Here is a 15,471-nt window from a genome sequence, read left to right as displayed (position 1 = left end):
CTCCAGTGCATATAAATTGTGTGCGTTTTGTTAACCATTCACGTGACGCTATGCCTCAATCTTTTAATGGCTAGGAGGTGCCGTGCAGACATGTGCTTGAGTGCTTGACTAAACGGGAGGCATGCGAGCTGTACTCTAATGTAGAGGATCATCGGGAAGCGTGCAAGCTGTACGCCACGCATGATTTGTGTAGCTCTTGATTGCAAACGTTTTTGTTAGAACACCCGTATGCAAACCGACAGCTTCCCCAGGAAGCCAAGAGAAAATGTGCCAAGCAGGATTTTTGCATCTCTTGATCGCAAACATTTTAGGTAGAACACCCGTATGAAAATTGAGAGCTATGGTCTTCCCCCTTAAGTCGAGGGAAAATTCGCAGCACAAGATTTGTGCATCCCTTCAACGCAAACAATTGTTTTGGATGACCCATGTGCAACCACGTACAAACAATTTGGTAAGATTTGCATCTGTCATATTGGGTATGTTGCCCTTTGTCAAACTGGAAAGATTGACATTTGTTGATCTAGTAACATTGCCATTTGTCAATCCTTGTAACACTGCAATTTTTCAAAATATGCAGCTAAATATCACTAGCACTGTCTAATTTTTGCAACTAAAATTCAGTAATTCAACATAGATTTCATTCATAGATTAAGCAGACATTCTTAATTTATACAAACAATTCAACTCGACAGCTGAACCGACCAAACTTTTCCCCAATTGTAGCCAACCACGTACTGAAATAGCTAGCTCATCTATATATACTAGATAATTTTAAGTACGTTGTACAGTTCCACCACACATATATAGTCAGATGAACTGAACAAAATAGCCTCTAAACTACTACTACGGCGGAGGGGCTTTGTGCTACTTCCGGCAGCCTCTCCTCTGCCGACCGTGCTCAGTAAGAGGCAGAGGAGGAGGAGCCAACCGACGAGCTGGACACATGTAATACGGTGCCTGCCACTGCTGCACGTTCAGCGACGCTCGTCAGCTCAAACACTCATTGCCACTCCAGACGATCCCTCTCGTAGTGGCCGGACTGCTTGTAGATCACCTGATTCCTCGCCTCTGCGTTGGTGTGTGCTGCGGCCACGGCTGCGGTAAGACTCTTTGCGTGCTCGACGAGGCGCTCCTCCTCCTCCTCTCGCAGGAACTCGATGTAGCGTGTAAGGTCACTGACGCACGTGCGTGCCTCCACCTCCGCCTCCCGCCTTCAGGCCGCGGCGGTGGAGCGGGTGATGATCCCGGCGGTCGACTGTGGGCTGGCAGCCACAGTGGCCGAAGATGGGGTGGCGGCCATGAGCACCACCTCCCGCCTTTGGGCCGCGGTGGCGGAGCGGGTGATGGCCACGGTGGATGGCAGTGGGGTGGCGGATGATTCAGTGGCACCACCGTTTGGCCAAAAGAATGCCCCCGCGCGCTGCGCAAGCTTGCGCTGTAAGCCGTCTGCGGCAGCAGGGTGACAAGACGTGCGAGAGGAGGATGAAAGGCCATGTACACATACTATTAATAAAAAAACGTTTGTGATTTAATTACCTACTATACCCTCGTCCTGGTTTATATGTAGGATTCAACTAATAAAATATGAATGCATGTCTCCAAAGATTATATCGTTGGAGTCGTATTTGAACATAGTTTCCAGCTATACAATTTTTGTGACATGCATTAACACTTTTTTGGGTTAAATTTAAGGTTATATACCAGCAAGCGTTTGCCGGCAACACACACGGCTTATTCCAGCACAAACAGCTCGGATGGATCAACTTTATGCCATGTATCGCACACGCAACTCTAATCTGGTTCGTGCTTGATGTCTCCGACATCGCTCGCACAGTTCGTCTTATTTTCCACCTATCACTATGCCGGCCTCTGCTCGCGTCCCTCGGCAAGCTCTTCTCGCTGTTAGGCGCCGCGGTGCGCTCTGCTCACGTCCGTTGGCACACTCTGCTCGCGTTCATCGGCGCGCTGGGCTTTTGGACACCTTTTCCTTGTGTGTTCAACTGTGGGTCTATTCTAATAACACCCCTTAAGACCTTATTCTGCTAACACCTCCACTTATTCTGATAACACCTCGTACCCACTCGTAGCTACTAGTACAAACTAACCACACAGCCGCTCCACGCTATCCGCGATCCAACCACCAAACCCACGAACCCCATTGCATCTGGGAATCCCTGCATCTGCTCCGTCCCACCGGCGCACCACTGCGGTAACCACCAGCGCCGCCCCTGTCCCCACACTACCGCGGCCACCTCCTTCCTCCCTTCTTCCTCTCCCACCAGCTCCCGGGCCCCGCCGTACCACCTCCTTCCTCCCGCGACGCCACTCGAGACCCGCCCCACCATCTCCTTCCTCCGCCGTCGCCGCTCGGGACCCGCCCCACCGCCTTCTTCCTTCGATGGCGATCCCCCGGTGCAGCAGTCGTCCCCCTCTCCTCCATCTCCCACCTCTAGGTCTGCCCCGCGACGGATCCGGCAGGACCCTCCTCCACCCCTCCTATCATGCCTGCCCGGCGACGGATCCGGCGGGATCCACCTCCATCTCCATCCTCCCATGCCTGCCCGGCGACGGATCCGGCAGGACCCTCCTCCACCCCCTCCTACTGTGCCTGAACGAAGATGGATCCAGCGGGATCCTCCTCCACATCCGTCCCCTGTGCCTGCCCGCCGGTTGGATCCTCCTACACCTCCCATTCCTGTGCTAGCCGGTCACGGATCAGGCAAGATCCTCCACCCCTCTCCTCCCACGCCTTCCTGGAGACGGATACGGCAGGATCCTCCTGCAGCTCCTTCCTCTACGGCGTTGTCGAGCTCTCTGCCCTCCCCTACGAGCCGCCCTCCCCTCTCTCCTTTCCTTCTTCCTCCTCTCCCCGCAAACTACCTCCGGCGAGGTCTAGTGCATGTCCATCCCCGGCGGCTCACGTGCAGTTCGGCCAACTATGGCGTGCAGTACGATGTACGATGGCATGCAGTTCCGCGACCTTCCCTGGCATGCAGTGCCACCAGCGTGCAGTGCAGCTTGCCCTGGCGTGCAGTGCAGCTCGCCCGGGCGTGCAGTGCATCTCGTCCATGCATGCGGGCACCCTCACCTGTAGTTTCTCTCCTTTTGTAGCATGCTCTTAGTTGTGCCATATTATTTCCAAAAACCGGATCTCTGTAAGTTAGTTAAATTTAATGAGCTGTTTCACTGTTTTGAAATAAGTAGTTTCAGCCCTTGCTGTCTCCTGGAGCTTATCCTTACTGCTTTTATGAATGATTTATGCTTTGAAAAGCTTAAATGTAACTATTGGCATATAATCCCATGGCTCAAAATCTGCCCAGTTTGGTGTATGCTCCTGTTAGTTGCTGACTGTATTACAATTTACACGGTTGTACTTAGTAGCGCAAAAACACATGTCCTTGTATTAATATTGTTTGCAATGTCCCACGAGATTTTGTTAACCATGTTACTAAATACCCGGTTTGTCCTTTTTGAACTTATTTTAATCATGGTTTGTTTCAATGTAGTGTAATGTTGTGCCATACTTACATCTCTCAGTGGTTAAATATGTTCAAGTGTCTATTTTAATGTATATTGTGTTCAACTATTAATCTGGATGCTTTTGCACCGTCCTCACATATTATTTACATGTTTGCAGACAACTCTACGCTTACGGATTCCCTTGTGGCAGCTGCTGGGATTATCGCCCAGGAAGTTGCTCGTGATCTTCGCATGACTGATACTAGCATATGACAAGGGTAGATTCTTTGCCTTTGGACGTGTTTTTGCTGGGAGGGTTGCAACTGGTATGAAGGTCCGTATCATGGGTCCTAACTTTGTTCCTGGCCAGAAGAAGGATTTGTATGTGAAGAGTGTCCAGCATACTGTTATCTGGATGGTAAAGAAGCAAGAATCGGTTGAGGATGTTCCCTGTGATAACACTGTTGCTTTGGTTGGTTTGGATCAGTTCATCACCAAGAAATGCAACCCTGACAAATGAGAAGGAAGTTGATGCCTGCCCAATCAGGGCAATGAAGTTCTTTGTGTCCCCTGTTGTGCGTGTTGCTGTCCAGTGCAAGGTGGCTTCTGATCTTCCTAAGCTTGTTGAGGGTTTGAAGCGGCTAGCGAAGTCTGACCCTCTGGTTCTCTCTAGCATTGAAGATTCTGGTGAGCATATCATTGCTGGAGCTGGAGAGCTTCACCTTGAAATCTGTTTGAAGGATCTGCAGGAGGATTTCATGGGTGGTGCTAAAATTATTGTTTCACCTCCTGTTGTCTCCTTCTGTAGATAACTAAAAAGAATGATGGCCAAAAAAACTGCAGTACACTTTTTATGTGTGTGAGAGTTCGCTTTGAACTCTCTGGAAGCTCATTCGGGCTCAAGAACAAGCGCACGTATCACATGCCTTGTTTAAGAATCATAGCAAAAAGCAGTATAGTCAAACCTGCATGCAGTTACTTGGTTGACATTGTAGTGCGGTTTTTGATTTGAAGCAGTGTGTGTGATATGTTGTTTTCGATTTGGTCGACACTGCAATGTGATTCACTTACTCCCAAATGTGAAAGGGCAGAAAAATTAATGCGGTTCACTTCTTGATGCACTACGGTTCACTCGCTTCGTCCATACGGTGCATGCGTTTGGTCTACACTCGTAGAAAAATATTAAGTATGAAAAAGGTTAACAAAAATGTCATGCGGTTCCATGCGTTTAGTCTACGCTCGTAGAAAAATATTAAGTATGACAAATGTTAACAAAAATGTCATGCGGTTCCCTTTCGGCGGCGGTGCGGTCTAGTTTCGGAAGTGTTGAGGTCCACTTACGCCCGATGTGAAGCGCACTCCACTTTCCGTCTAAGAAAATTTACGTCCCACAAAAAAGAAATCATGCAGTGCACTTGTCTGTCCAATGAAGTGCGGTTTTTAGTCTAAATAAGTGTGGTTTTCTGTCTGATGCAGTACGGCCCATTTACGATAGTCTCGAGGTTCACTTTTCATAGTCTTGCTGTTCACCAACACTTAACATGAAGTGCACTCCACCTCGCTTAGGAAGATTTACGTACCACAAAAAAGTAATGCGGTTCACTTCTTGATAGTGTTATGGTTCATTTACACCCGATGTGAAGTGCACTCTACTTTCTCGTCCTTGAAAAAATAATGTTTGAACAAAATAAACCATGCAGTTCTCTATCACGTGTGATGCAGTGAGGTTTTTCGTCCGATGCAGTGCGGTTTTCAGTTGGATGAAGTACCCACGTCGATTTGGGTGTCACGAAAAACAGAGTATCCGCATTTCGGTAAATTCGAAATTCCTCTTAAACCGTAAAGAATTAAAGAGTCTTCTACATGAAAAAGCTGCACCTCGTTGATATCTTTCCAACGGCGTATCGTTTGAATCATTCCGACCAGCGGTTTGTAAAAATTTCACGAAAAACGGCCGATGCCAGTCGTCGTCCGCCACACGATTTTCAAAATTAACTTAAAACCATAAGGAATCTTAAAAACATTTCAACACATGAAAGTTGCGCCTCGTCCATAGCTTTTCAATGGTATATTACACGCCTTGTTTCGACAAACGGTTAAAAAACTGGAGCGGAAACAGTACCGAAAATTTGAATTTTTTTGAAAAACAGAATTCCATGATTTGGTAAATTTGAAACTGCTCTTAAACCATAACGAATTAGAGAGAACAATTGTTACGAAAAAGATGCGCCTTGACGATATCTATCCAACGGTGTATCATTTGCCTCATTCCGACGAGCGGTTTAGAAAAAACGCGAAAAACGCTCGCTGCCACTCTTTGTGGGCCGCACCATTTTTGAAACTGCTCTTAAACCGCGGGGAATCTCGAAAAGTGTTCAACATGGAGAAGTTGCGCATAATCCGTAGCTTTCCAACGATATATTACACGCCTCGTTCCGATAAACGGTTAAAAAATTAGAGCGAAAACAGTACCGAGAAAACAATACGCGTAGTTTTTTTCGACGCGAAGTTCACTAGTCTCTGCAATGCAGTGCTTTTGATAAAGAAAGTGCAGTGCCCTCGCATTGAGCATGCAGTGCGGAAGTGTTATCAGAATAACTATTCTGATAATATTATTAGAATAGACGGGTATATATATATATATGGTTGCTCGCCATTGAGGCGACCGCGGAGCACTCTGCTCGCGTCCCTCCACACACACTCTATCAGTAGTTGGGCGTGCACACGATCATGTCGGGAGCCCCATATGCATGCGGTTGCACCGGGAGCGTTGCCACGCGATGTAGTTACATGCGGTACAATGGTGTTACGCGCTGCAAATTAGAACTGCCATCAGGGCCTGCCGATATTCCTGGCCGTCCGGCTTCCCCTTTAATTCTCGCGGCCATTATAACCTTAGTCTATTAAACCTTTCGATCGCGCCCCACAACACAACAAGCACACTCACGACGACACATAGAGAGGGGATGTCTAGCGGCGCTCCATTGGAGTTCGGCGAGCATAGAGTCGAGACCCACGCGAGGGAGACGGATCTCTCGGTGGTGTACACCATCGACCCGGCCATGGCGGACGACGACATCAACAACGCCGAGTAGTTGCTTGCTCGAGACAAGTACAAGGTGGTCGGCATTGACCTCCAGTACACCGCCGGTCCTCCTGGCATAGATTAGAAGGTTGCCGTCGCCCAGTTGTGTGTGCGCTATCATGTCCTCATCTACCACTACTGCATGGCCACAGAGCCTTGCGTCCGTTTCAACAGGTTTGTCAATAGCACCAACTACAAGTTCGCCATGGTGGAAACCACCGACAATGTAAAAGCTCTTAGTGTTATGGGCTTGGCCTGCAAGAACCTTATCGAAATCCGTGACCACTATAGGGTCTGGGGCAGCATGAAGGACTCCCTGGTCGAACTCGCCTCGGCCATCATCGACCCCTACTACGAAAAGATGAAGCAGGATGCCCAGGGAACAAGTCCCCTATCCTGGCACAGGGCCTGGATGCGGCAACTGGATGAACCTCATCTCAGGTTCGCAGCCAAGAGCGGGTACACGTGCTACAAGATGCACAGGAGGATCGTTGACATGAGGAAGTGCCTCGTTACCCAAATCAATGAGTCCGGATTGAGCCACACGCAGATCAAGCGTCACAAGAAGTAGATGATGATCAGATGATTGTTTATGCTAGTTAATCATGTATGTAATATATAGTTTACTTTATTGGTGTGTGGAAATGTCATGTGTGTAGTAGCCACCTATGTAATTATGCATGTAATAGTTTACTTTGGTGTGTGCAAATGCCATGGTTGTAGTAGCCACCTATGTAAGTGGATGTTTAATTTGATTATGCAACCATGTCCTTATAAGTGTGTATATAATGTTGTTGTTCTGTATGCAATCCCATCGCACAACACACATGTCTTATTAGCAGCAACCGTCTGTGTTATTATCGGTCTTCGCACACATTTCTTATTACAGACCTGTTTGCCGCGTATCACACACATCTTGTTATATTGAACCATTTCTGTTCTCTTGTCTCAACACAAACAGTTCATCCGAGTGAACCGCATGTCGTATAATACACACACCTTTGATCTAGCTGACCGTTTCTTTTGTGTTGCCTAATCACAAAAAGTTCATCCAAGTGAACCGTATGCTGTATATCGCACACACCTTCATCTGGCTGCCTGTTTCTTTTGTTCCTCCTCATCGCAAACAGTTAATTGAATTGAACCATGTGCCCTGCATCACACATGCAACTAAAATCTGAACCGTGTTTGATGCATCCTCCATCGCAAATGTTTTGCACCTTTTTTGACGGTTTTTTACACCACCGTTTGCGATTATTACATCGTTTCAATCTGACGTCGAAGGGTCTCTCATCATAGTGTCACATTAGCAGCATCCTGCAGTAGTGCATCGTCATCACCAACGATCCTCTCATCAAGAGGGAGTCAATCTCCATCAACATCTTCACCAGCACCATCTCCTCTCAAACCCTAGTTCATCTATTGTATCCGATCCTTGTCTCAAAACGTCAGATTGGTACCTGTGGGTTGCTAGTAGTGTTGATTACTCCTTGTAGTTGATGCTAGTTGGTTTATTTGCTGGAAGATCATATGTTCAGATACTTAATGATAATTAAGCCCCCCTGATTATGCACATGAATATGCTTTGTGAGTAGTTATGTTTGTTCCTGAGGACATGGGAGAAGTCTTGTTATAAGTAATCATGTGAATTTGGTATTCATTTGATATTTTGATGAGATGTATGTTGTCTTTCCTCTAGTGGTGTTATGTGAACATAGACTACATGACACATCATCATTGTTTGGGACTAGGGGTAGGCATTGGGAAGTAATAAGTAGATGATGCGTTGCTAGAGTGACAGAAGCTTAAACCCTAGTTTGTGTGTTGCTTCGTAAGGGTCTGATTTCGATCCATATGTTTCATGCTATGGTTAGATTTATCTTAATTCTTCTATCATAGTTGCGGATGCTTTCGAGAGAGCTTAATCATAAGTGAGAGGCTTGTCCAAGGAAGGAAAGAACCCAAGCACCAGTCCACCCATATATCAAATTATCAAAGTAATAAACGCGAATCATAGGAGCATGATGAAAACTAACTTGAAAATAATTCCCATTTGTCCTCGGGAGCACTTTTCTTTTATAAGAGTTTGTCCAGGCTTGTCCTTTGCTACAAAAAGGATTGGGCCACCTTGCTGCACCTTACTTACTCTTGTTACTTGTTACTCGTTATGAATTATCTCATCATACAACTATCTGTTACTGATAATTTCAGTGCTTGCAGAGAATACTTTGCTGAAAACCGCTTGTCATTTCCTTCTGCTCCTCGTTGGGTTCGACACTCTTACTTATCGAAAGGACTACGATAGATCCCCTATAATTGTGGTCATCAACCCCCTTCTATCCCAGACTAAGGGCTTTGAAGGAAAACGACCTCACCAGAATTGATTTGATCCGATGTTGGAACTGTTGGAGGATTTAACCATTAAGTTGGAGGAATGACTTAAAGTGCAATTACACTGGCGAGTTAAATGACGTGCAGCGCTTTAGTCAAGTTGATCTGACTATTGCTGGAGTTAATAAAGCCACCAAGAAACAACTGGTTGAGCCTCAAGAAGCTTGCAGCAAAACTGGGCTTGCTCCCTTTTATTTGAAGAACCCTGTGCCCCCAGTAAGTACCTATGTATTTTGCTTATTTATTCTGCGTGTTAATTTGCTTATCATAATATTGATCCCCATACTATCACCGCTGCAGGCGACCGATGTATTCTGGAGGAGGAGAGAACCACACAAGTCTAAACCCAAGCCAGCTCCCAAAGGAAATGAGCCAGCAGTTGCAAACGAGTCACCGACAACTTAAGATGAGTTGGAGGTAGAACTTGACTCTCTGGGTAGTGTTTTTTATTGAACTTGTTGACGCCTCCTCTTCTCAGGATAACATCGAAACAAGTCGAGCCGATGGTGTTGAGGTAATTTCAATCTCATCCAGCCTGGATACCTTATCTCCAAAGAAAATAAGATGAGCCATCTGGAAAGTAAAATTTTCTCACCCAGACGCTCATTTGGATACAAATTTCTTTTGAAGAAATCACAACATGATGGTACATCAAGATGCAAACTCGGAGTGGCTCTGGAGAACAGGTTGCCGGTTTATCTAATGCGCCAGTTGCCCGTAAGTGATGTACAGAGGTGCCTCATAGTCCAACCTCATCTCTTCCACAAGCCGGCCTTATTAGGCAATCTTTAACCCTTATGTTTCAAACTATCAGGAGTCTCCACCATCATCTTGAGATTCATCCGGTACTCAACTACCGCCCTTGATCATCAAGTAGTGGTAAGTGTTTTAAACGAGTCATACTTTACTATGATCATTACTTTGTATATTTGAATATATTCTTGTGATTGCAGGGCCAAGGCCAAGAAGGGGAAAATTGGCGAGTCATCGATGACTCTAGAAATTCCTGAATCAGAGGACCCACTCTTGACAACCCTTGAGGCCCAAACCGAGACGCCAGAAGTGCACCTTAATCAACGAGTTGAGCCGCCCCAACAAGATGAGCCAGCAATCGCTGACGAAATGAACTTTCAAGTCGGCCTGAATGACATGGCAGGCGATCATGACCCGTCGAACCCTGCTCATGCCTCGAGTCCAATAAAGGCGGCTGAAAACGCTGTTCCATCGTCTCATTAGTCAATGAGGAGGTCAACATCACTGGAGAAGCCTTCAAAGCTCCAGAAACCTCAAATGTACTGACCAAGCTTGTGACTAAAGATGAGCAGCTAGTGTCTGAAAAAGGGAAAAATGAAACTTGAGCAACCAAACTTTGAGGACCTCAGCGCGACCGAGCTTCATGAGAGTTATTTGACCCAGCTATCCACAAGCCCAGAAATGGAAGCGAGCATGGTGAACATGCTGAAAAGGAAATACGAGGTATAAAAAATTCCCCTCCTTTAAATACTATATATACTTATGTAGCCCCTAAGTCTTAGACATAGGAAAGCATAAGTATGAGTAAGACTTTAAGTATGATATGCTAATTTGAGCTGTAGCCCCCAAGGGCCGGGTTGTTATGAATATAACAACCCTGTTCTTTGAAAATATATCGTTTATATAGATAATGAAGTGGTGTGTCATCCCCAAAGGGCCGCCTCATCTTTTGAAGAGGGCCGGGTCTTCCAGTGATGTCAAGTAATTTTTTTGAACACTGTAGCCCCCAAGGGCCGACTTGTTTTTATGATATAGCTAGGTCTTCATAAATTTGGATCATACATAATGTAAAGGAAAAAACACCATGTAGCCCCCAAGGGCTGGCTCATCTTTATAGGATGAGTCGGGTCTTTTGTTAATACCATTCATGAGAAAAAATACTTGCATTAGCCCCCAAGTGCCATGTAGATTGCTTGCAATTGCTTGGGACTTGAATATAGAAACATATCCGTCTTGTAGCCCCCAAGGGCCGAGTCACGCATCTATGCCGACTTGTGATTTCACAATATTTGTTATTTAGTTCACTGGTTATGACAGGATATGCTCTACTTTTCCCAATAAAAAGCTGTCGGCTTTCACGAGCAGCTTAAGACTGAGAAAAGGTTGTGTGAGAAAGCCAAGTCATTATCGGTGTTCTGGGACCGGGGGTGCCCAGACTTGCCTGCCTGCGTCCCGTGGCGTGGCTCCATCAGCGGCCTAGTACGGCCCAACTTCGGCAGCAACAACTCAAGACCCTCGCGAGGGGCCAAGCCTCACGAGGTGGACGACACCAAGACCTCCCTGGGGGGCGACCTCACTAGGTTGGCTCCCGAGGAGCGGAGATATCAAGGCAGGGTACACCTCGCGAGGTTCACATGACGTGAGCCATGACGACCAAGGCCAGGCGGGTGCCAGCGGGTGCAGTGTACCGGTTTCCTCTTTCGTGTTAAGGAGGTAGTCATAGGCGCGGGGTCCTGAGGCATCAGGCAAAGGTTTCCATATTGGTGCAACAAGACCAAGACCGCCAGGATGGAGGTAATCACGGAGCCCACGACAGCGTCACCACCAGAGTCTTTGGCTGGCGAAGACTACTTTTGTCAGGATAGCTTGTACTAGTTGTCTCCTTTCAAACATGGCCATTGTGGGATCCCTTCCCGCCTAAAATTTGGGAAGAGGACCAAGGGCACTATAAATAGGACTTAGCCACCACCATAGATGGGGGATCAGATCCATTCCACCCTCACCAGCTCACCAGCTCACCTAGCTCAAGAACACCTCACCTCCCGAGGAAGTTCATCCATTGTACTAGTTCATCCTCAGCCCCTCGAGGCAATCCACCACAAAGCTGTAGTAGGGTATTACACCGCAAGGTGGCCCGAACCAGGATAAATCTCCGTGTCTCTCGTTCTTTGAGTTCGTCGAGCTGGGCCGTGGGCTCGTTAGCGACCGTTCTAGGGAGAGAGTGTTCTCCATGTGTACCCTGGTGTTCGAACCTCCCAAGGGTCTGCGGAACCCGTAATCCAACATTTGGCGCGCCAGGTAGGGGTGTGCCGAAGCGTCTCTCCCATTGACCGACCCGCCGTCACCCCGTGGCTCCGATGGTTGACGATCTGAGGACTCATGCCGACCACTGGGCTGCCTGGCCTACTTGGGTGGTGCCGTCTGCTCAACAAGACCTCAACTCCGCGCTCCAGGCGGCCCGCGCGTCGCCCAACGCCCCCGGGCGCGGGCGGCACAGACCGGCGCCCTCTGCCCTCGCACGGCAGCACACACGCGCCACCATGCGATCTTCAGGCTATGTTGCAGGAACGACACCGCACACCCGACGGGAGCATGCAAACATGCGAGCCGCGCTCATCGTTGCGCGGGAGCTGCTGCGATGCAGGCCGGTGGAGAGCGGGCGCGATGCACTGCTGGAGCGCGTTGCCGAACTGCTGGACGCTGCCTGCAGAGGTACGCTACCTTTCTGCTCCTTGCCCATGCCTCAGGTCATGGCAGAGGCACGTGCGAGGCCCTGCCGAGCTCGCGCGCCTCCTGGAGCGCTAGGGGACTCGACAACACCAATATAGACCCCGGCACAGCCCATCCTGCCATGACAGCGCCGTCACCAGGAGGGGTAGGTGCTGGCGGACTGCCACAAGGACGCGCTGGGATGCCACCCAGTGGCCACCAGGGCCAGGTGCCGCGGCCAATGGCTCAAGGCGTGGGGCACCTAGGCAACGATTCCGGCGGGGCAACCGAGGACGCCTATGTGCCCCGCATGGTGAACCTGGAATACACACCGGGAGAAGGCCCCAACTCGTTCCCCGAGCCAGGATGGGAAGGCGGAGCGCTCGAGACCGGGGCCTACCATGAGCTACCCGGAGGCTTCGCCGCCCCTCCAGCGACGACGACAGCAGGGTACAACCATTGCCTAGGGAGCATGCTTACGCTAACCATGGGCTGCAGGTGAACCAGATCGCTGGAGTAGGCGGAGACCCCAGGGCGGTGGCTCTGCCCCAGGCGGGAGTGGTGCACTGGGGGCTGCGCGGGAGGGGCCCAGATCCAGGGCCTCCCCCGTGCCGCATGGAGCAAGGTGCTGCATGGAGGTAGGTCCTCTGCCGGGGGAGGCGCCGGTGAGCCCTTCCACCCCGGTAGAGGGCTCGTGGTCACCGAGGGCGCTGCCACCGTCCTCCTTGCCCCTTGGTGTCGTCCTGGTTTCCGGACGCCCCAACGGTGGTCGGGGGTGGCGCAGGGCGGGGCCCTCGTCTGGCGATATGAAGCAAGGCTCGCGCCTGTGAAGGTCTCCGCTCGTGACACTCTCACGTAATAATAAGTGGGGATGTACACGCCCCGGAGTCTCCAGAGTGCCGCCCTCAAGCCTTAGGGGCTCCTGCCCACGTCCTAGTGGAAGCACCATGCTTCGCGCTGGCCGTCAACACTGTCCCCCCAATGACTATGCTCACATCTAGTGAAAGCACTTAGCTCCGCGCTGGTGGGAAGACAAGAAGACTAGCTAGGAGCCGGACACAACCATTTGCTTTTATCCCTTCTTCTGTACTGGATTCGCCTCCGTTTTTTGGCTTGAGCTTGAAGTACTTTTGTTATCTAAAAAGTGGGGAGAGTTTTTCTCCGGTTTCTGTCGGTTTTATCGCATTTTGGTTGTGTGCCCTATTTTTAAGGCTCGCACCCCGACTCTCCGGCTCAGGGGCTGGTCAGCAGACTGCACCATGCGTGTCTAGACAACCTCAGCATGACCCCCTCAGGGCAAGAGCATACGCGCCGCAAGATTGCCGCGTACACATCCTGCCACGGTCTGCAGGACGCTCTTGGCATGGCTCTCTCTGACGGATCTGCAGGCTCCTCAGGAGGCCGAGAGCTCTGCGAGCTCCTAAGGGTTTGCCTAAGGAGAAAGGCGCCCCAACAACCTCACAACCCGCTCAAGGCCAGCTAGGATCAAGATATGTCACAACGCTAACCCTGCTCAGGGGCTCGCAAGCTCACGAGAGCGCATTTCAGGTTTGACTTTAAAACAAGAAAAGAAGAACATAACATTAATTTACATACACGAGAGCCTCCCCCTCCAAAATGCTCTCATGCCCTTCGGGGCCGTGCCCAAGTCTTTGCGAGCAGGCTCAAGGTGAAGGAGTGCGGGCTTGACTGGACATGCTGCTCCCAGTGTCGCCCTGGTCACTCTCGTACGCGCTGCTAGCGCTGTCGCTAGCGTCATCTTTGCCATTGTCAACCGCGCCATCTTCATCCATGGTGACCACCACCGCGTCGTCCTTGGTGGCGAACACCCTGACCCGGGCATCCACGTGATTGTCCACCTAGTGCGATAGGTTGTCCCGAATAGCCCCGGGCACTGGGCTATGGCGGCGTCAAAATCTAAGTGGGGGTTGAGGTTCTGAAGATGACTGAAGACGTGTGAGAATGCGCGCCCAAGGAGGCCTCGACTCCTCTCCTCGATAGGCTCGCGAGCCCTCGCAGCCTGATCGTCTAGGTGCATCATGACTTAGGTAAAGAAGCAGAGGTGGCTGGTATAATCTTCCATGTGGGGATGGGGGACGTTCTCCTCACAGATGATGCCCAGTGCTCGGTTGGCCCTCACCCGGAGGGACTGGAGCATGGGGGCGTGCTCATGCTGCAGCGCCTGCCGACGACACACCTCCGCCCTGTTCTACTGCGTGAGGGACGCGACGCCATCAATCTGCTGCTGGAGCGAGAGCAGATCGACACGAGCGGAGGCCAGGTCAGCCTGGGCAGAGACTTGAGCCACCGCGGTGGCCTTCTCACGCTGCTCCGCCTCATCCAGCCTTGTCCTGAGGGCGGCGGTCTTGCTGTCAGCCTTGGCCTCTAGGAACTTCAGCCTCAGATTCTACTCCCTGGCAAGATCTGCATGAACCTTCGCCACCCTCCGGTCAACCTTCTCCTGAATCCAGGCCTCGCGCATGGTGACGACATCCTCAGCCGAGGCCACTTGGCGCTCCCTCACCTCCAGCCGCTCGCCTCCAGCGCCAGTGCCTCCTCGCGCTTCAGGATCTCCTTCTCTTCAGAAGGCGCTCCCCTCATCGATGCCAAGACGGTCCTGCGCGCCATGATCTGCTGCTCCAAGGCAGCATTCAAGGCCAGAAGCTCGTGTTCCCACTTCTCGGCACTCTCGCGACGGTGGTTGGCCTCCCTCGCTTCCTCCAAGGCCCGAGCGTTGGCCTTGCGGGAGGTCGCGAGGGCCCCTGCGGCCTTTGCCTTGTCACGCTCGTGCTGAAGATGCCCAAGGTTGATGGCGACCTTCAGTTGGTGCCACTCATGAGCCAGACGGAGGTACTCCATGTCAAGGCGAGCGTCAACTGCCACGAGCTCTCCACCAAGGTGGCTCAGCGCACCCATCACCTCCTAAAAGAGCTCGTGGCGTACAACGCCACGTCCGTGCGCGATCTTCAGTGCGCGGCCAAGTCCGTCACCCGCACCAAGGGTTGCTGGGGAAGCTCGAGCTGGCCCGCTTGCCCCTGGCAGGGAGCTCGAGGCTGGCGCCTTCCCTGCCACCT

At 50.4% G+C, this 15,471-nt stretch overlaps 1 protein-coding gene across 2 annotated transcripts; it reads left to right on the top strand.

Annotated features, from left to right (window-relative positions):
• Positions 1-2,088: 2,088 nt before the first annotated feature.
• On the top strand, positions 2,089-4,472 carry LOC125513357. Of its 2 annotated transcripts, none has more exons than XR_007285879.1 (2): positions 2,089-3,155; positions 3,638-4,472. XR_007285879.1 is itself a non-coding variant. In XM_048678454.1 (2 exons), the coding sequence occupies exons 1-2, from the start codon at positions 2,619-2,621 to the stop codon at positions 3,730-3,732; spliced, it is 567 nt and encodes a 188-aa protein (XP_048534411.1). In that variant the 5' UTR covers positions 2,106-2,618; the 3' UTR covers positions 3,733-4,472. The 2 variants fall into 2 exon arrangements, 1 of the variants encoding a protein (XP_048534411.1); XM_048678454.1 differs by having other exon boundaries at positions 2,106-3,090.
• Positions 4,473-15,471: the final 10,999 nt, after the last annotated feature.

Source organism: Triticum urartu, chromosome 6 (assembly GCF_003073215.2).
Source record: "Triticum urartu cultivar G1812 chromosome 6, Tu2.1, whole genome shotgun sequence".
Lineage (NCBI taxonomy): Eukaryota > Viridiplantae > Streptophyta > Magnoliopsida > Poales > Poaceae > Triticum > Triticum urartu.
The sequence above is the reverse complement of the archived record's forward strand: the minus strand, read 5'-3'. Positions and strand labels throughout refer to the sequence as shown.